At 50.9% G+C, this 20986-nt stretch overlaps 1 protein-coding gene across 1 annotated transcript in view; it reads left to right on the forward strand.

The window, feature by feature from the left end:
* The first annotated feature begins 1548 nt into the window (after positions 1-1548).
* JDP2 (Jun dimerization protein 2) overlaps positions 1549-20986 on the forward strand; it is a 41575-nt gene continuing 22137 nt past the window's right edge. The window contains exons 1-2 of the mRNA XM_081226904.1: positions 1549-1774; positions 11128-11351. Coding sequence (XP_081083030.1) covers positions 11151-11351 — 201 coding nt within the window. The 5' untranslated portion in view covers positions 1549-1774; positions 11128-11150. The remainder of the gene's footprint in view (positions 1775-11127; positions 11352-20986) is intronic.

A 20986-nucleotide genomic window follows, 5' to 3' on the forward strand; every position in this document is an offset into this window, starting at 1 on the left:
CACTGTACCTTCTTTCAAGAAGTTACTTTCTTTTTACTTGCTAACTTCATTGCTTCACGGGAGAGAGCTGACAGTGAAGGTGAAAATGGTCAGTCGATGTCATTGGGACCTGCTCCGTCTTTCCCTCCATGAGACCAGTCCTCTGATCCAGAAAGATCTCCCTGCACTGGGGCAATAAGCATAGGAGCTCACTGTCCTCAGATTGAAGAGGCCTGCTCACCGGGCTCTGCTCACTTGCTTCCATCGGTCTCAAGGCTGGTTGTTTCTTTCTCTCTGAGCATCTGCACTCCAAGAAGGCATGAACTTTTTCTTTCACTTCCTTTCTTCTACGGGTGATGATCTGACATCACTCTGAGAAGGAGGCTGAAGGTCACTGAATATAAACACTGTCACTCCTCCCTGGCTGAGGCAGAAAGGCAGGGGGTTGGCTGAGCACCCAGGGGGTCTGGAGGAAGGAGATGCAAACCAGAATGCCAAGGTCTCAGGTGCCACATGTGTGCTTGAGGGCTCGGTGTCTCTGTGCCTTTACGTACTGAGGGCACCGTGGAGGACGCATTTCCTCTGGAGTCACCCTTAACCATCTGCCACTCTGAGGAGGATGAAAGGTAGGAGTTCAGTTGGCAATGGAAGTTGTAAAGGGAAAGAAGGCCATTCGGGGTGGGCTGAGGGCGGCGGCTGCTCACACGGGTGTCCGCCCGCGCGTCCGTGAGCGGAAAGGAGAAGCCTGCTGGAGTGTGATAAAAAGCCCAGGGGTCAAACCGTGCAAGCCACGGGGAAAGGGAAAGGGGTGGGGGGCTCAGGCTGCAGTCCAAGGAGGGCAGGTCTCTTGCAGTGAACCACCCCAGGGCTGAAGGGCGGCTGTGGTGGCCAGGTGGGCTAGTGGGGGGGGGTGGGTTAGAGGCACCCAAACGCCTTGATCCTCTGCCCATCCTTCTGCCCAGAAAAACGAAACAGCCTTGCGAGATCATTTCCTCACTCAGTGCTGAAGTGTCCAAGGATGAAAATGTGTTGAAATCCCACCCCACCCCCCTCTCTGTTTGGGAAAAAAGAGCTAAGGACTGAGGAAGATGGTTCAACACAGGCTACGTCTGCTTCCAGGGCCTTTTGACTTGTCCGGCCGCCACCTTCTCATTGCTCTCGGCCCGAGCTGTGTCTCGGGGTGGAAGCCGGGCGGCTGTGCGCTGGGGATGCTCTTACATAACCGCCCGCCGCGTCCTGCTTCCTCGCGCGCTCCTGCACCGCCGGCTAGGAGAGCCGGGGGCCGCGATGGAGTCAGGGCCGCTGCTGCGGGGCCGGGGCCGCCCCCGCGGGGAGCGGACCGCGAGGAGCCGCGGGAGGAGGGCGCGAAATGCGGCGGGGGAGGTGAAGGTCAGTGGGTGTGAAGCGCCGGATCCACACCCCCCCTCCTCCCCTGTCCCCTCCTTCCCTTCCTCTCCGTCCCCCTCTGACGTCTGGAGCTGGCAGCTCGGCCGGTTCCGCATTCCCGACCCCTCCCCGCCGCCCAGGGGACGCTATATAGCCGGGGCTGATGCAACCCGTCCCGCCGCCCGCCACAGCCTGCGGGAGGGACGCTCGGCGGCCGCGACGGGGGGGCGCTGGCGGCGGCGGACGCTGCAGCGGCGGCGGGGCTGGCGCCGCGGCGGCTCCCGGGCCGGGACGGGCCTGGGCACCGGGCGGAGCTCCGCGGCCGGGCGGCAGCGGCGCTGAGCGGGCACGGCGCCTGCAGCCGGGTCCCGGTCCCGGGGGCGCCGCCTCCGCCCGCGGCTTCTGCTCGGTGGGTGCGAGGGCGCGCGCTGGGGGCGCCGGGCCGGGCTGGGTGGGGCGCGCTGGCCGCGGGCACCTGGGACTGCCGCCCCCGCGCGGGCGGAGAGCGCCGGGCCCCGAAACCCGAGCCCCGCGGGGAGGCTCCCGCAGCCCCGGGACCCCGCGCTGCCCCGGAGGGGGACGCTGCAGTCCGGGCCCCTCCCGCCAAGGGCCCGCGAGCCGGTGGCTTCCCTTTGGTTCCCACCCTGGGACGGGAGGCTCCGTCCGCTCCCGGGGCAGCCGAGGCGCTCTCTCCGTCTCCCTCCCGTGCTCTCCTCCCCCGTCCGTTTGCAGGGAGGTGCTCTCCTTGCGCGGCGGGGAAGGCGGGTGAGTGGGGGAGAAAACTGCCCGGGGAGATGAGCCGCGGGGTGGAGATGGAGGGCGAAAGGCCAGGGAAGTGCAGGGTGCTGGTGGTGGAGGGATGACAGGGACCTGCTGGCAAGTCGTGCCCGCCCCAACCCCGTCGCAGGGAGGAAGCACGGCCCCCTGAGGACCTGGAGGAAGGCACTGAGAAGGGCTGGGGCTCTCCATGCAATGAAGAGGGCTTCTCTCAGGGCCATTGCTCCGGAATTCCACCTCTGGGAGGGGGTCTCAGGGTGGCCGGGTCCCCTTTGGTCTCCCCCAGCTCCCAAGCCAGGTTACATAAGGAGGCCAGCCGGCTCCTCTAGGTAACGAGCCCAGACGGCTGTCTTCTGCCCCCCACCCCCCAAAAGGAGCCTGAGCGGCTGTGGACCCCTGACCCTGCGGTTGCAGACCCAGGTTTTGCCTGAGTCAGTGGTGGGGTAGGGGGACAGGGAGGCCTCCGCACCTCTGCAGGGATGGATGGGCCATCCCTGCGTCTGGAGGTGGAGAGGCTGGTAAAAGAGGAGCACAACTGACCCCTCTGGTCAGCTCCCGTAGCAAAATTGCCTGACCCTTGCACTGGGCCTCTCCTCCCAACCTCCCCCCACATCCAGGGCACTGGGCTGTGGCCTGACCACATGTGCTCAGGGCAGCTGGGCTCAGGTCTGCCTCTCTAAAAAGGGCTTGCAGACTGTGTGGGTGTGTGTTCCCAGGTTCAAATCTTCGTGGACTCCTCAGGGTCTTAGTTTGAGGAACTGTGAGAAACTGAAGCTTTGAACCATGCTTGGGTGCCTGCTTGTCCTTTAAGGCCTTGCAGTGAACTGCGTTCACATGTTATCTCCCTTCCCCCCCAACCTCCCTTCCCTGAGGGTTTTTTAAAACACCTCCCACTGTTTTCATCTTTCCAGCCAATCTGGCTGCAGTTTGGATGGACGCCTTATCTTCTGTTGCAGGTTTCTAGGGGAGAGTTTAACTAGGTATCAGGTGTGAGCATGGCTCTGATTTTATATAAACCTGACGACCAGGGAAGAGAAGCAAGATCTATTCTCGTGCCTCCGGCTGGTTAAGGTTTTGCCTTGTTTAAAACAGGGAGGACGGATTTCTCAAAGACTCTTCTGTTCCCCTTCTACTTTGGCTTCGGTTCAGAGTTGCAGGCAGCTCCAGAATTTTCCTGAAGAGCTGGGCGCTGTGAGATCTGAAGGGCAGCTGGAAGGCATGGATGTGGAGGCTTCTGACGTTTCTCCTGGGTGGGCTGCAGCCACCTCCAAGGAGATGTGTTGATAACTGGTAACAGTGTCCCCTAAGGAAGAATCTGGACAAGGATCTCTCCACTCACTCGCCACCTGGCTTTTGCAGCTACCACCTGTTTGCAGGATGTGTGGGCATCTTTTCCAACCTGCAGAAAACTCGGCAGAAGGCTGAGAAGGGCTAGGCTCTCCAGGCCTTGTTCGTCATGGGGCTGCTGGTGTTGCGACTGCCCCTCACACAAGTGTCTCTGTTTCCAGCTCTGTTCTGGAAGAAAGGGGCCAATGCAGACTCTAGGTTGGCCTGCTCTGTATTCATTCAGCCCCAGCTCAACTTGAGCGATCAGAGCCAGGGCTGAGGGCAAGCTACATTCTTTTCTGCTTTTCTGCTGCAGGATGCAGTTTGCTTTTTTTCCATGTGAATGAATTATGTTGGAAACCGAAATGGGAGGAAGAGAAAAATAGAGGGAGTGTATATGGGTATGTGTGTGTGCATACCCTATATAGGCAGGGGGAGAGCAGCGGGCACATTACTTTTCCATTTTCCTTTAATTAAGGCTCTGTGGAGGTGTGTTTGAAAACAGAGGGTCTCCTATGCCTTTGAAGAGGGTGAGAACACTGTTTTGGCTGCGTCCTGGGCCATATGCAGTGTATGGTGGCCAATGAAACTGGGGCTGGCTCATTCTGTTGCTTGTCTTGGCAGTCGGTTCTGTGGCTTGTGTTACCAGCTCTGGAACTTACAGGCTGCCAAGCTCCGTGTGCCTGTGTGTGCGTGCACATACGTGTGTGCGCACGCTTGCTCTTGCGCGTGTGTGTATGGTTTGGCCTCCCAAAGCTCAGCGGAGACAAACGCGTTAGCGAGCGACCCCCGGTTGGAATTTTCAGCCTGTGTTTCTTTACACTAATCGCTGCGGGAGGCCCGGCCAGAGCCCACCATTCTGGGTTTTTTTCAGTCTGTTTTCTTGCTGCAGCCCTTGGGATTCCATTTGTGGAGCTCCATTTCCAAAGCTTTAACTGGCCAATGGCATATTTTTTAAAAAGGGCCAAAGGATCGGTCACATTCTGTGTGTGTGTCTGTATTATGTATGATGCTATGAACTCCTGGCACCAAGGAGCAGAGTTGGGGTGAGGTGGGAAGAGAGTCTAGAAGTCTGGCCTGCTGGCAGTTCTTGCCCAGCTTATTCTCGCTGCTCAGGATAAGTATCCTGGCAGAAATGACTTGCTGTGTTTTTATTGAGCACCTACATTAGGCAGGGGAGAAAGCTGTGTTTACAGGCAGGGCTTGTCAAAAGCATTTCCCTGGTCTCCAGGGAAGAACCTTTCTTGGGGAGAGGTTCCAGTTTCTTCTATGGCTGGGATGGCTATGCAGGGATCAGGCTGTGTCGGTGGCTTCTCCTGACACCCACCACATCACATTCTCTTATGAAGATCTGAGGAGTGACTCCTTCTAAGCAGTGCAGGGTTACAGTGGATTGAAGGACACAGGAGATGCTGGCGCTCTGCTTCTGGAGGCAGGCATGGAAACCCAGCCAGCTGGGAGTGCCCTGTTGCCAGTGATCTATGCAGTTGTGTTCTGGCCTGTGAGATGGAGGAGCACTTAGGAGAAACTGAGGCAGAGGGCAGGTGCTGGGTCTCATTTCTGCACCTTTGTACCCAGCCCTGATCTGCCACCTGTTGTTTCTATTCTGCAATAACTGCCTGGATGCAGGATGGTCCTGCCTCCTTGAGATTTAGAGTTGGACAGTGGGAGAGCAGAGAATTCTCTGGGCTGGATCCCCAGAGAATCCTCCGGGGATCCTCCTCGTGGCCATAGGAACGGGAGATCGGTGTTAGATGGGAACTGGGAACTGTGCAGAAGGGACCTTGAGGGGTCATCAAGCACTAGTGTTGCTCCAGGAAGGAAGGCCCTTGAAGCTACACTGACTTCACACTCACCAAGTGCAGGTGCTGTTCCAGGTGCTTTCCAAGTATTAATGAATTTAATCTTCTTTTTAGCCTTACAGGGCAAATAATGTTATTAGTCCCATTTTGCAGCTGAGGAAAGCGAGGCACAGAGAGTCTCGGGAACTTGCCCAAGGTCACACAGCTAGTAGGGACAGAGCTAGGATTCACACTCAGATGATCTGGCTCTGGAGTTTCCACTTTAACCTGCCTCACTCTCCTGCCTGCAGAGCTGAGCCAGCCATCGGAGATGGTCTTTTGCTGCTTGCCCTTTTCTCCATCTTGGAGCTTTCACCATCCTTTTGCTCCCTGCCTCCTGGATCTCCTTGTTTTGGAAGCTGGTTGACCTGCATCATTTCAGATTCCAGGAGAGAGGTCATCCCAGGTGATTCCTTAGCTCCAAGAACAGATTTGGTGTTTAATTCTCCAAGATTCATGATAGTTAGTACTATGCTCTGTGATGACTGGTCTGGCACCTTTCTGCCCTCTCTGCCCCCCAGCCCCTGCCATGGACTTCTGCCCTCCACATCTTCCTCCTGGGAATCTTCCCAGGCTCCAGCTCCCAAGACCTCCCACCCATTGATTTCAGTTGCCAGTTACTTGCTCTTGACTTCCAACCCCGCTAGTGCTTCTGGGGCCTGACTCTATGAACTCCCTTGCTCCTTGACCTGCCCTCACTCACCTTGCCTGGAGGGGAGCAAACCTTCTCTAAGAGACCCAGGGATTTTAGAGCCTTCCTTAAACTTTTTTTCCAATGGACAGAAAGTTCATGATGCAGATCCTAACTTTCTCTTGATCTGTCTTTTTAAAAAAAAAAATCTACCTTTGCCATTCTAGATGAAGATGCCAATTACTGGACACTTTCTAATACGAGTAACCTTTTACAATTTTGACACATCAAAGCAAGACTATTGTTTATTTATAGATACTCCCATTAAAGAATATGATAATATCTTACAGATTTACATACAGTAAACAAGAGAAGAAAATAAGAGGGAAAAACTTACGTTTTTAAGTTATCTCTTCATTCTTTTGGCTGAAATGACTTCATCTTAATATCTCCCAATAGGGCCTATTTTCTGGACTTGAAGTGTTTTGTGACTTTTTTTCTACTTGTACAAGGCAGCATTCCAAATCGTGTGCCTGCAAGTCCCTGAGGAAGTCAGGATAGAGAGATACAGATATCAGATTTTTTCTTTAGGTTCTTTTCCCTTGGATCCACCTGGTACCTGTTTCTTTCAAGCTGCCTCTCAGGAAGCTGCATCAAACCACCCCGAATCTTAGTCTCAACAGCAGCTTAGGGTCCACTTGTGACCTCCAGAATGCTTTCTGTCTTATTCAGCCTTGCTTGTCAGTCTCATCTTTGATCTGTGCATTACCCAGTTTTTCTTCATTGGCTATTTTCCAAGTTGTTCCTGGTCAGTGTCCTGACTTGCCAGTCTTTTTTTGAACTTATTATTTATATTTATTTATTTATTTTAATTTAATTTTTTTTTGCGGTACGCAGGCCTCTCACTGTTGTGGCCTCTCCCATTGCGGAGCACAGGCTCCGGACATGCAGGCTCAGCGGCCATGGCTCACGGGCCCAGCTGCTCCGCGGCATGTGGGATCCTCCCAGACCGGGGCACGAACCCATGTCCCCTTCATCGGCAGGCAGACTCTCAACCACTGCGCCACCAGGGAAGCCCTACATTTATTTTTATACAGCAGGTTCTTATTAGTTATCTATTTTATACATGTTAGTGTATATATGTCAATCCCAATCTCCCAAATCATCCCACCACCACCCCGCTCCCCGCTTTCCCCCCTTGGTGTCCATTCGTTTGTTCTCTACATCTGTGTCTCTATTTCTGCCTCGCAAACCGGTTCATCTGTACCATTTTTCTAGATTCCACATATATGCGTTAATATTCGATATTTGTTTTTCTCTTTCTGACTTCCTTCACTCTGTATGACAGTCTCTAGGTCCATCCACATCTCTACCAATGATCCAGTTTCATTCCTTTTTATGGCTGAGTAATATTCCATTGTATATATGTACCACATCTTCTTTATCCATTCATCTGTTGTGGGCATTTAGGTTGCTTCCATGACCTGGCTATGGTAAATAGTGCTGCAGTGAACACTGGGGCGCCAAAGTCTTTTTGGATTCTAGGCCTGTCTTTTGAAGCACAGGCACTATTTGCCAATATGGGTCTTCTGCCAGTGTATAGCGTTTGCTCTTTATTTATGCATCCCAGTTACTAATGGAGACATGGAGGGTGTTTATCTTCCTTATGGACTTCTGGGCCCCAGAGGGAAGAAACTCTGGGTTCTTCCCTTAAAACTTTTAGTGTGTACTTCTCCTTCTCCCACTAAATTGTTTCTGTATGGAACAACCAGTTTGGGAGATGATTTCACCTCTTGTCATCTTTCCTCTGTCTTCCTTGAAGTGGGTAAATTCCTCCTGGCTATTATTGGTTCCCTGCCACCCGCCCCCGCCCCACCCCGTATAGATCCCTAAATCACATCAAATTGTTTTATTTTTCAAATCACCCACGTTGCCTTTCAGCCTTGGCTCATCAGTCAGCTCCTTCCAGTTAATGGGGATCCAGTTATGAAAGGCAGCTGCTCTAGCGCCTCCATCTTCTGCCCCCCACCCCCGGAGCCCTTTAGGATGACTTCTCGCTGGTGAATGTCAGCTGTTGTGGTTGTCTCCTAGGAATGGCATGTGTTAAGGACTTTGTGGTTTGTATCTGAGCAGTTAGGGGCACCCTTGAGAGGAAAGGCAGGAGAGGGGGATTTTTTGCTTCTGCAAAGGAAAACCTGGTGCCTAATTCCCTGGGTGAGGCTTGTCAGTGGGGCAGGTTCACAGGGGAGCAGGAATGGTAAGAATTCATGGGGCTGCAGCTCCCAGTGGGTGCTCCATCTGGCAGGGGTTTCTCACAGTAGCAGAGAATTTGTTATATTTTGGGATCATTTGTTAGTATCTCATTTATACCTTCTGTATGAAAATAAACAGAAGCTGCAAGCCAAGCCTGTCATTCCCGGAACAGAGTGGGGTCTGGCTTCCATCTCCTGAGATGGCTCTGGCGGGGGAACATACAGAAGCCTCTGGAGGATTTTTCTTCGGGTCTACCGTGGGAATGACTAATCTGGAGGTGGATAACGAGCATATAAACTTCCAGAGACAGATCCTTACCCTACTCACTGAATTTTGTTCTGCCATGAATTTATCATTCGTTTCTTCATTCATTCATTTGACAAGTATTTGTTGATTATCCTTTCTGCGCCAGAAATGTTGCATTACTCACCCCTTGAAATCACCCCTCCACTCGCTCAGTGGCCACATGGCACATTTTGCCACACATGAACGGGTCCTTACAGTATTGGGAGGTTCTGGGGCTTCTGACCAAAGAGGGGGTTTTGCACTATATTTTTGCTTTTCTCCATACCTGAGGTGTGGTGCCTCTCTCCCCTGGTAGGGGTTTGTGCCCAGCTGAAACACCAGGCATAGGACATTTTCAAGCTTCCCATCTCCTGTCCATTTTTTTTTTTTTTTTGCGGTACGCGGGCCTCTCACCGTTGTGGCCTCTCTCGTCGCGGAGCACAGGCTCTGGACGCGCAGGCTCAGCGGCCATGGCTCACGGGCCCAGCCACTCCGCGGCATGTGGGATCTTCCCAGACCGGGGCACGAACCCGTGTCCCCTGCATCGGCAGGCAGACTCTCAACCACTGCGACACCAGGGAAGCCCCTCTCCTGTCCATCTTGACTAGCTCAGTTAAACATCCTTCCTGGGGTTGCTGACTCCTTGTAGCATCAGTTCAGGTCTAAAAGGGGGAGTTGTGTAGGTTTTTATTCCCTCTTCTGGGGAAGAGTTATGAGTTTCTTTTGTCACTTTGGCTCAGGTAGCCTGAAATCACCCCCCTCCGCCCACTCCTCCTCCCGCACCCCCCCCCACCGCCGCCACCCGCCTGTCAAATATCCACATGGCTGGGTCCAGGCATCATTTTGCCACAGAGGAGTGAGTCCTTACACTGGCCCCTTTCTTATTCTCCCTGGAGGAGTTCTGGGGAGACATGTAGCTCATCCACCATGCCCCAGAGCAGCCTCCGGGCGTGGCAGCCTGCAGCCCTCTCTGCATTGCAGGCCTGGCTCCAGAGGGTGGAGGGAGTGACTTTCTCACTGAAAGTGGTCTGACAGACATCACATCTTCCCTGTCTTGCCAAATACACCCCTCTCTATGGGAAGAGAGAGTGAAGATAGAAAGATAGGTCAAAGCTTCTCCCCCAGGATTTCCAAGACAGATGAAGTTTTAATTTTATAGCCCTGTGCAGAGAGGCGGGAAGGGGGAGACATGACTTTTTAAAAAATTTTTGGCTGTGTTGGGTCTTTGTTGCCGCACGCGGGCTTTCTCTAGTTGCGGCGAGCGGGGGCTACTTTTCATTGTGGTGCGTGTGCTTCTCACTGTGGTGGCTTCTCTTGTTGTGGAGCACAGGCTCTAGGCTCACGGGCTTCAGTTGTTGCAGCACATGAACTCAATAGTTGTGACACACGGGCTCAGTAGCTGTGGCGCACGGGCTTAGCTGCTCCGCGGCATGTGGGATCTTCCTGGACCAGGGCTCGAACTCATGTCTCCTGCATTGGCAGGCAGATTCTTAACCACTGCGCCACCAGGGAAGCCCGAGAAATGATTTTTTTTCTTAGGGCTAGAATCCAGAGGCAGTTTTGTACTGAAATGCTACTTACAAGGCTGTTTAGAAGCCAAGACTGTGTGCAACTGACCTCTAGCGTTCTCAGCGCTGCTTGACTCATAGTAGGTGGTTGACAATTGGATGGACGGACGGATGGATGGATGGATAGGTAGGAGCCCTGTAAGTGGCCAGAAAGTCTGGCTTTATTAGCAGACAAGCTTTCTTCCCTGCCATCTGTGCCTTGAAGGGATAGTTTCTTACCCATGAACTTCCCCCAGTGAAAAGAAGGAAAAAGAATTCCCTTAGTGTTGACCTGTCTACTTTATGTCTTTCTTTCATGCCTGAATCTGTCTTCCTTTGCAAACCTTCTGGGTCTGGTGGAGCTAGAATATGTGTTTGCTTTGAAAGTGAAGAGCCCGTGGAGGACTTTTCTCGTACTGGGCTCCACTGGGGAAGCACATGCTAATTAATTCCATCTCCTGTGCCTCAGTCTCTTCCTCATAGATGCCAGATGCACACACTCACACACACATTCACTGTTAACTTAGATCTGCTTCATCTCGTATTCAGGGCGTCTTAACAAGTATGCAGAATGGGATGTGTGATTTGAGGGGAAGCACCATGACAGCCCCCAAAATAGCTCCCTCTTAAACAGGTGCAAAGGTGCTTGAGATGCCTCCATCCTGATCCATTCTCTTCGGAGGCAGCGTGTTGCCGTCTAAATCCAGCTCTTCCAGTTTTAACTGTGTACAGTCTGGAGCGAGTTCTCTTTGTAAGCCTTGGCTTCTTCCTCCCTGTCATGGCCTCTGACCCAGTCTTATGGGACTGATGGAAGGATTACAGCAGTGCCCAGCCCATAGCAAATGCTGAATCAATGTGGCCTATGATTGGGTTAAGCATTGCCTAAGTGCCAACAATAACCTTGGTGTGAATTAACTGATCAGGTTTCCCTCAATAACAGATTGGACTTAAGGGCAGGAAGAGCAACTTTAGGTGGGGAAGGGGTTTAGGGGGACATTGGTGAAAGAAAGGGTGGGGTCCTGGTAAGACACAGGGACGTAAACCCCTCATGGAACCTCTCACCCGGCTGACAGTGCCTGTCCTGCTCTTCTGTCCACTCCAGGCTGGACTGCCGCTCCTCCTGCTATGATGCCTGGGCAGATCCCAGACCCTTCCATGACTGCGGGCTCTCTGCCAGGGCTCGGCCCCCTGACCGGACTCCCCAGCTCGGCTCTGACTGCAGAGGAGCTGAAATACGCCGACATCCGCAACATTGGGGCCATGATTGCCCCTTTGCACTTCCTGGAGGTGAAACTGGGCAAGAGGCCCCAACCCGTGAAGAGTGAGGTGAGCGAGCCTTGTTCCCCCAGGGCAGGATCCTGGGGGGAGGGTAGGACGCCTGGATTAGTGTCCTAGGTCTAGCCCTAAACTCAACGTGTGACCTAAGCCTTGCTGTTTAACATGGGGTCTGAGGACCAGTAGCATCCATGTCAGTAACATCCTGAGGTTGTTAGAAGTGCAGAATCTCAGGTCCCACCCCAGACTGTCTGAATCCGAATCTGCATTTTAACAAGCTCCCCTGGGGAATTCACGGCCATGTTAGCGTTTGAGAAGCACTGGGCTAGGGCAGGATGCCGAACCTGTCTCTGGTTCTTTGAGGGGCAAGAGGAGAGTGATTAATAATAAAAGTATTAAATAATAACATTTGGCCATCTCTCTGGGGTGCTGGGGGTGGGGTCAGGGGAGATAATGGGAATGTGCACATGCTTTGAAAAGTATATAAGGCATTGCCAATATTGGGTTAGCTTTAAAAATTAATATCATTAGTCACATCATTGTCTCTATTGCTCTTGGCCCCAGGCTGGAGCTGAAAGCAGGAACTTGGAGGGGGTGGGGGTGTGGGCTCCCTTCCCAAGCTGCTGCCAGAGCTGGACTTGGCCTCAGTTGCCCGGCATCATCTGCCTTAGCTGATGTTTGCAGAGGACCCACACGCGGAGCACGCCCTCCTCGGGTCCCTTGGAGCTGCAGTGCTCATGAGCCTTACTTGTAGAAGAGTAGCTTTTCCCTGGGGACCGGGGAGAAGCAGACGTCCTCAGCGTGGGTGAGCATCAGTGCTGGGCACTCCCCCGGTCACTTCCCCAGGGCTGGCGATTTGTCCAGAGGCCTGCCCCAGTGAGGTCCCCAGCAGGGCCATTTCTTCAGAGGCCGGACAGAGTAGCTGCCCGCCTGGAAGGGAGAAGGAGCCAGTGGTGGGAGCTGGAGAGGCGGCTGGGCCAGAGGCCTGGGGGCAGGCAGCTGAGCGTCAGGTGCTGGGCTGCCCTGCAGGGAGGGAGCATTCACAGACAGAGGTGCGCCCGGATGGGGGCTCATCCTGTAGGATGGAGCTCACAGGGCTGGACGTCCCAGAAAGGGGGACTCTTAGTGGAGAAAGGTGTCTGGGTACCGGCAGGGGGGAGTTGGGTATTTTAATGCCATTCCTGCTCTGCCCTCCCTCTCCCCATAAGTACCATAAAAATTGCACAGAAGGGGCTGCTGGGGAGCTCGGCGGGGGGTGGCACACTGGCTGTTGGCGGGCCGGATGTGGCTCTCAGGTGTGTTTTGTTTGGCCTACGCAGTGTTTTAAAAGAAGCTGGAACCAACATTTCACTTGAAAATTTGGATTTTAATCTCTGATTACAAAGTGGGAAGATCTGGCCACACCGTGCCCTGTTCTGGCACCGCCAGGAGCGGGGGACCCGCTTCACTTCTTGGCTCTCTCCAATCTCCCACGGGCCGGCGCCTCCCTGTTACTCTCGATTTTGCTTACGCTGTCAGTTTTGCTTTTGTTGCCACCAGCTGCCTTCATTTATCTTGGACCGCATGGCCCCTACTGTGGACATTTGTGCTGGAGACACCTGGATTAGGTGCCCTGTAGATGCCCACTAAAGACAGTTGATTACAAGATGAGAGTTGATGGTAATTATATTCTTCTGAATTGATTTTGTCCACGAGCGTGCTGTGGATAGCACTTCCTGGCTTAGTTAGTGCTCTGTGTTCTTTGTGGAGAGCCCTTATCTTTGGTCTTGTGCTATTTTGCCTTCCCAGGCCCAGAACTTGAAAGCATTCATTTCTGGGTCATTCCATAGTATTTAAAACCAGTAGCTGAGCAGGGGCACTGAGGCTGTGGGGTTGATGAGGAGCCGGTGCTTTGGTCTCTGATATCTGCCTGGAAGCAGGGGCTGAGTTACCACCTCTCCCCTCCGCAAAAGGCGCCGGAGGAGCTTTCTTTCCTTCTTTCTTTCTTTCTTTTTTTGAAAAGGCCTTTATTTGGATTGGGTATTTTTACATTTCACAGCCTCCGCCAAATTGGTGACATATGCCCTGTACCTGACAGTGACATGCCGTCCTCCCAGGCACCCACAAACACACACCATCCAGGCTGTGAAAATAACGAGCCATTTTTAGGGCATATTTGCATGTCCCCTCCCTCGCTGTCAGACTGCAGCGTAGTGGGTGCTGGCGTGGAGTAAGGTCGGCCCTGCACTGGGAACCCACCTCCGATGTTCTAGGTCAGACCCAAGCTGGGTGGGGGTTCCTTCTGAGAGCAACTGAAAGGTAAAGGGGGTTGGGAGAGAAACTTGCAGCTGGAGAACCTTATGTCCCGAAGATTTATTTGCATGTGGCACACTGCCTTTGGTGGATTTTCACACTGGCATTTTGGACTAGTACAACTTGCTTGAATAATCATAAGATAGGAGCTCACATTTATTAAACGTTTAATACGTAGCAGGCCCTGTGCTAAGGGCTCAACATGTAGAGTCTTGTTTATTCCTTACCTGATCCTGGTGATCTGGTTCTCCCCATTTTAAGGAAGAGGAATTTGGGAATTCCCTGGCGGTCCAGTGGTTAAGACTCAGCGCTTTCACTGCTGTGGCCCGGGTTCAATCCCTGGTCAGGGAACTGAGATCCCGCAAGCCGCGCGGCACGGCCAAACAAAATAATAATAAAATTTAAAAATGGAAAAATAAATAAAAAACTAAAGAAGAGGAATTTGAGGTCCAGGGAGGAGGAGGTCAAGTCACTCAGGGTCGCACGGCTGGAAGGTGGCAGAGCTGGGCCCTGCATGGTCGAGACGCTGCTGCTATGACAGTGGTGTGCACCAGGCACCGTGCTGGGTGCTGTCTGTGAAGCGCCTTGTTGACCTCGCCTGAAAACCCTCTTGAGGTCATGATAATTGCTGTTGTTATTGTTATGCCCACATTGTGGATGCAGTCAACAGGTCTGGGGGACATCCAAGGTCACGCAGCTGCAAAATGAGGCCAGGCAGTCTGACTTTTCAGCCAAAGCTTTAACCTTAGGCCATGCTGCCTCCTGTGCTCTCTGCCAGACCTCCAGGCCTCTAATCAGTGCTCTATTGGGCTGGGGAAGCGGGATGAACCCGGCCCCAGAATCCGCCGTCATTTTGATGACACGCCCAGATTAACGCTGAGCCCGGCAGTTCTGCCGGCCGTATCATCTCCCAGGCCCCTGGAGAGAGGACGGGCCGAGCCGCTGTGCAGGTAGCTCTGTCCCAGCTGGCTCTCGGGCTGTCCGCCTTATAGAGGCCAGCAGCCTCTCGGGCCATGTCCAAAGACATGAAGCAGTTGGGTGAAAGCAAATCAGAGGGATTAAGTTAAAGGACGGGTTTTGTAAATAATAAAATGCTTTGGGCTGATGGTTTTATTGGGTGGGCCCAAAAGTTCGTTCGGGCTTTTCCTGTAGGCTGTTACGCAAAACCTGAACGAACTTTTGGGCCAACCCGATATGATGGGGTTGTCACATAACGTTAACCTATTTTCGTGCCAAGTGCTTCCCTGCAGTCCATTTGTCCGACAGATACATGCTAAGCACCTACCATGTGCCAAGCACCGGGCCAGACACTGGGAGCTGAACCATAAGCAAAGTAGACAAAGTCCACCTTCTCTTGGGCTATGTATTGGAGTGGGGATATCCAAACATAAGCAAATTCATATACAATACAAAAGGCCAGGTAGTGGTCAGTATCGTGAAGAAAAGCTAAGAAAACCAGGTGGATGGGAAGTGGCCAGACTGCTCGTTGTGAGGGTTGGCTAGGGAATCTGGGCATGTTATATTGTGGCTGATGGGATTTTTAGAGCCGATGTTTCTCTCTTTCTCTTTGTTCTTCTTTTCTTTTCAATACTCCTTTTCAAGACAGCTTTGCTCTCTGGCTTTCTCCAGAGCTTTCCTTCCTTCCTCCACTTTTTGTTCTGCAGCCCCTTACGCTGGAGTCCTCCACCAAGCACTCTCTGTTGTCCTGGAGATCTCGGCCCTTCCTGGGTGGGTCATCTCCGAGTGGGCTGCAGTGGCCATGCCCTGCCTCTGGGCCTGGAATGCATTTCCAGTAGTGGCGGAGGGAGACCAGAAGCCCCGCCCTTGTGTGTGTGCACGTGCGCGCGCAAGCACACATACACACACACACAGAGCAAGCAATGACTTAACAACCTGCTGGATGGGACCCCTCACCCTCTGTGTCACTCTGCAGTTCTCTAGAGGGGACTCAAGTTCAAGGGACGTTAGTCTGGATGACCTTGTAAGACACAGATTGCAAACTGTCATTCCATGGGCAGGAGTCAGCCTACAGATGAATCTTGTTTGGCCCTCACAGTGGGGGGTGGTTTTTTTTTTTCTTTCTTCTTCTTTTTTTTTTTTTTTATTGAATGAGTTGCTATATTTAAAAGCCAGGAAATGTGGACTTTTTGGCTTCTTTAAAAAACCCAGAGTATCTGGGCACTCTAGACCCACACCCTTACATGCAATGAGAAGCTGGAGCTAAGCTCGTTGTATTGGCATGTGGTCCTCATTTCTCTGCAGTCCCCACTGCCTCCTGTTGCCTTTCCCAGCCCGCTTCACAATGCCTATGTCACCAGCCGGCTTTTGAGTTTGTGTCCTGTGTTTAGGTCCCAAGGATGGGGACTACATCTTCCATTCTTTTTTACTTCCCCCAGTCGGTGGACAGTGCCTGGCCTGTAGACTGTTTAACACATGCCTGTGGGTTTGAACATTAATTAGTTGTGTCAACTTGGCAAGTCACTTAAACTTTCCATCCCTTGGTTTCCCTATCTCCCAATTCTCACCTCCAAGCATTTGTCCATTTCTTTTTCTATTTCTGAACATAAGCGACTTCAGGCCAAAGACAAGAGGACACAATGAAAATCAAACCAACCATTCCCAAACTTGGTTGATCATCAAAACCACTTGGAAAACTTCTGATGAATCCAGATTTCCAGTCCCAACCTTGGGCCCATGGACTCAGAATCTCTGAGGGCAGAGTCCAGGCAATCTGTGTTTTTAGTAGGCCCGGAGCGTACTTGGCTACATTTGGGAACCTGACTTTATCTGTTTGTACTTCTTGTGCTCTTCTGACCCCTATCAGGGAGCCTTCTGAGGGTGTCCCCTTGAGGAATCAGTGTGTGCATTCCATCGTGGACTGTCTCTCCAGCACATCCTGCATGTGGCGACTAGATCCTTGTCCTCATCCTCTTGAGAACAGGAGAGGAGACTTAGCTGTTTGTGGATTTCACATTGGTCATCTCCCAACTTCTCCAGGGGCCCTAGAGAACATTTAGAAGGCTTTCACCTTTGGAAGAAGTGGGACTTTGAATCCATGAGCTACAGTGTGGTCTTGGAAGGTGTGCTCACCCTAGGAGTTTGCTCACCAAAAAGACCAAAATGTTCATCCATGTTTAGCCTGAGCATAAAAAGTTTCCCCAAACCAGCTGATGTGCTGGGTAAATGTTGGCCTAAGCATGCTTATGTTTTTAGTGATTTAAAACATAAAGGCAGCCCACTGACATTTTTTTAGCAAGCCTTGCATAATTGGTTTTTAATTTGTGGCTCTTCGGAATAGCATTGGCCTTCTTCCCTCTGACTCAGACGCTTTTTCTGTCTCATTCTTGCTTGGCAGAGAGATCCAATCTGTCCCTTCTTGGAATAGAGTCTCCCAACTCATCTTTGAAATCCTAAATTTCCACTTTAGTTCCTTCACTTTGTTAGCACATTTTCCAAAGCTGTTAGCTTTTTTTTTTTTTCTTTAATCATGTAATTTGAGGGCAAACGAGCGATAGCTAAAGGCAACCATGCGTGTGTTTAACTTTGGTCCCTGTGGTATTGAGTCTTATTTGATACCATACCCTGAGCATTCACGAGGGTTCCAAATCTCTTATTTACCCTCATAGGTTGGTCACACCCACTGTTGTCCTAGCACTGGATCCCTTGGAGAGGTGTTGGTAGGGACATGGCTGGATCTGTATGTAGTTAGCAGAAATCAGACACTTCGAAAAGTTCAAGGAGTCCCATGCTGCCTTCTTAGATCTCTGTTTTAAGATGGGGATAATGATAGCACCTACCTGCTAGTGCTGCTGTGATAATTAAGTGAACTAATGCAGGTAAAGAAGGACTTCACATATGCCTGGCACTTAATAAGATACACAACAAATGTAAGACATGATTGCGATTACTTTTCATATGTGTGGATCAGGCAAATTAGTTTTTATAATTGATTCAAAAACTGTTCCTCGGGCTTTCATTTGCTTGAGGTATTTTGCCCTTGGATGTGGTGGGTGGCCTGAGTGTTTGGAGGTGTCCAGGTGTCGTGGGAGTGGGGCACCACATCCTGGCTTTCTAACCAGATGGGCTGCTTCTTGGGCCTGGGAAGAGCTCTATCTAGGCTCGGATTCAAGCTTCCGGGTTCAAAATCCATCTCCATCTCCCACTCTCTGTATGGCCTTGGACAAGTCAGCTGGTCTTTTTTGAGCGCAGTTTCCTCATTTGCAAAAGGGGGAAACTGATGCTCATGGAATTTCATTGTGAAGAAGTTTACTGTGTGTAAAGATAACCTTGACTACAGTGCATGACACCTGTAAATCACCTTTACTAGGGACTGAGTCCACTTGCAGTGAATCACACTACAAATTCTGACAGCACTTGTCTTTCCAATGTCTTGTACCCGTGACCTGGGTTTCAGGGAAGCAAGCAGACCTTCCTGTTTCTCACTGTTTATGGATTGATAGTTTAGATGCAGCCACAGTTTTAGTTACCATCACAAACTGTGAATGAAAAGGCCCTTCAACCCTCTGATTTCCACTAAGCTGCCCTGTGTGACCCCTTATCTTGTTTCCTGTGGTGTTACGGGCGTTGCTGGATTCTCATGGATCCTCAGTTTTTTTAGCAGCCCTATGAAGTGGCCTCTTCTGTCAATGCTGGTCATCTTACACTGGTGTCCCCAGACCCACTGGTAATATGGACTCAGAGTTGGGAAACTGAGTCCCCTCACGGGTCCTTCTCTGGCTGAACAACTCTGGAGCCAGTCAAATCTCTTTCCCTTCAACTGCGCCCAAAAGACATAAGACAACTTCACTTGAGCTTGGACCTCACTTGAGACCTAGAAGGACACTGGGGCAGATTCGGGTAGGCTGCAGAGATAACTGGAGTGAGGTCAATGGGCCACCTCTGGGTTTAGCGACCCCGTGAGCCTGCGCATGTCCTGCCCTCTGTGGGGCTCATTGACTGTGCTCTGCTTTTTGGCTGCAGGGTCCCCCTTTACTGAGTACAGTGCCTGTGCCTGTCTTGGGTGACAAGCTCCTCCTCGGCTTGCTTCCGTGGCCCTTCTCCCTGCCTCTACCACAAACCACCACCAGTACAGAACCTTGGCTCTTTGGAAGCCATGTAGCCAGGCAGGACTGCTGATTGGAACAGTCTGGCTCTGGAGAGGTTACTAGACATTTGAGCTTCAGCTTCCTCCCTAACTCCAAACATATACAAAAATTAGCTCAAGTTGGATCAAAGACCTACTGTAAGAGCTAAAGCCACAAAACTCTTGGAAGAAAAAGCCACAAATATTTGTGACCTTGGATCAGATATGACACCAAAAGCACAAGCAACAAAAAATAAATTGGACATCGTCAAAATTAAAAACTGTTGTGCTTCAAAGGACAAAAAGTGAAAAGACAATCCACAGGATGAGAATTTTCTCAAATTATAGATCTGATAAAGGACTTGTATCTAGAATATATAAAGAACTATTACAACTCTAATAAAAAGACAGAGCCCAATTAAAAAATGGGCAAAGTATCTCAATGCACGTTTCTCCAAAGAAGTATAAGCACATAAAAAGATGCTCAACGTCATTAGCTATCAAAGAAATGCAAATCACAACCACGATGAGATACCACTTCACATCCACTAGATAACTATAATAAAAAGGACAGATAATAATATGTATTAGTAAGGATGTAGAGAAGTTGTAATCCTCATAGACTGCTGTTGGGAATGTAAAACGGTGCAGACACTTTGGAAAACAATCTGGCAGTTCCTCAAAAGGCTAAACATAGCGTTACCATATGACCCAGCAATTCCACTCCTAGGTATATATGACCAAGAGAAATTAAAACATATGTCCACACAGAAAGTTCTACAGGACTGTTCATAATATCTCAAAAGTGGAAACAACCCAAATGTCCCTCAGTTGATGAATGGATAAATAAAACGTGCTAGATCCATACAATGGAATATCATTTGGCCATAAAAGGGAATAAAGTACATGCTACAACATGGTGAACCTTGAAAACATTAAGTGAAAGAAGCCAGTCATGGGACTTCCCTGGTGGCGCAGTGGTTAAGAATCCACCTGCCAATGCAGGGGACACGGGTTCAAGCCCTGGTCTGGGAAGATCCCACATGCCATGGAGCAGCTAAGCCCGTGCGCCACAACTGCTGAGCCTGTGCTCTAGAGCCCATGACCCACAACTACTGAGCCCACACACCACAACTACTGAAGCCCGCACGCCTAGAGCCCATGCTCTGCAACAAGAGAAGCCACCGCAATGAGAAGCTTGCGCACCGCAACGAAGAGTAGCCCCTGCTCGCCGTAACTAGAGAAAGCCCGCGCGCAGCAACGAAGACCCAACGCAGCCAAAAAAAAGAAAGAAGCCAGTCACAAAAGACCACATATTGTATGATTCCATTGATATGAAATGTCCAGAATAGGCAAATCTATAGAGACAAGAAGGAGAACCAGTTTCCTGGTGCCTGGGGGGTGGGGGGGGGGAGATGGGAGAAGTCACGGGTGATGGCTAAAGGGTATGGAGTTTCTTTGGGGGGGTGATGAAAATGCTCTAGAATTGATTGTGGTGATGGTTGCACAACTTTGTGAATATACTTAAAGCTGTTGAATTTGTATACTTTTAGTGGGTGAATTGTACAGTATGTGTGAATTTTATCTCAATAAAGCTATTGTAAAAATGGGCAAGAATAATATCTACCTCACCCAGGTACAGGGAGGATTAAAAGTGATAATGTATGTAAATCACCCAGCATGTATCGGTGCTCCAGAATTAGTAGCTATGGTGATTAAAACCCCCCTTTTAGGCCAACAGCAGTGAAAAAGTCAGGGTCTGGTTAGGGATATTTTTTCTCTCTTTCTCTTTTGTTGCTATTGGCCATCCAGAAGCAATGGGAGCAGCCTGGCAGGGTTTTGTGTGGAACTCGGGAGGAAATATGGAATAATCTTGGTTATCATTAGCATCCCCTGGAGAGTGTTTAAAAATACTGACATTCAGCCCAGAGATTCTGGTTCAGTTGGTCTGGGTGGGGCGGGCTGGTGGTTCTAATCTGTAGCCATTGGTTGAAACCCGTGGTACCTTATAAGCCAGCCCAGGTCTTTGAAGGAGTGAGGACGTTTGCCTTCAGGACAGAAGGATCATGTGAGCAGTGCACTTTAGGGTTTGACAACTGCTTTTGTAGAGATTATCTCCTTTGATCTGTTCAAAAACCTTGTGAGGTAGGTGCTTTTAGTACCATTAGTTGTTAGGGAACCAGGGCTCAGAGAGATTAAGTAACTTGCCAGGGTCTCATTTTTTAATTTAATTTAATTTTATTTTATTTATTTTATCTTTGGCTGCGTTTGGTCTTCGTTGCTGCGTGCGGGCTTTCTCTAGTTGCGGCGA

Source organism: Mesoplodon bidens, assembly GCF_964165515.1.
Source record: "Mesoplodon bidens genome assembly, chromosome: 3".
Lineage (NCBI taxonomy): Eukaryota > Metazoa > Chordata > Mammalia > Artiodactyla > Ziphiidae > Mesoplodon > Mesoplodon bidens.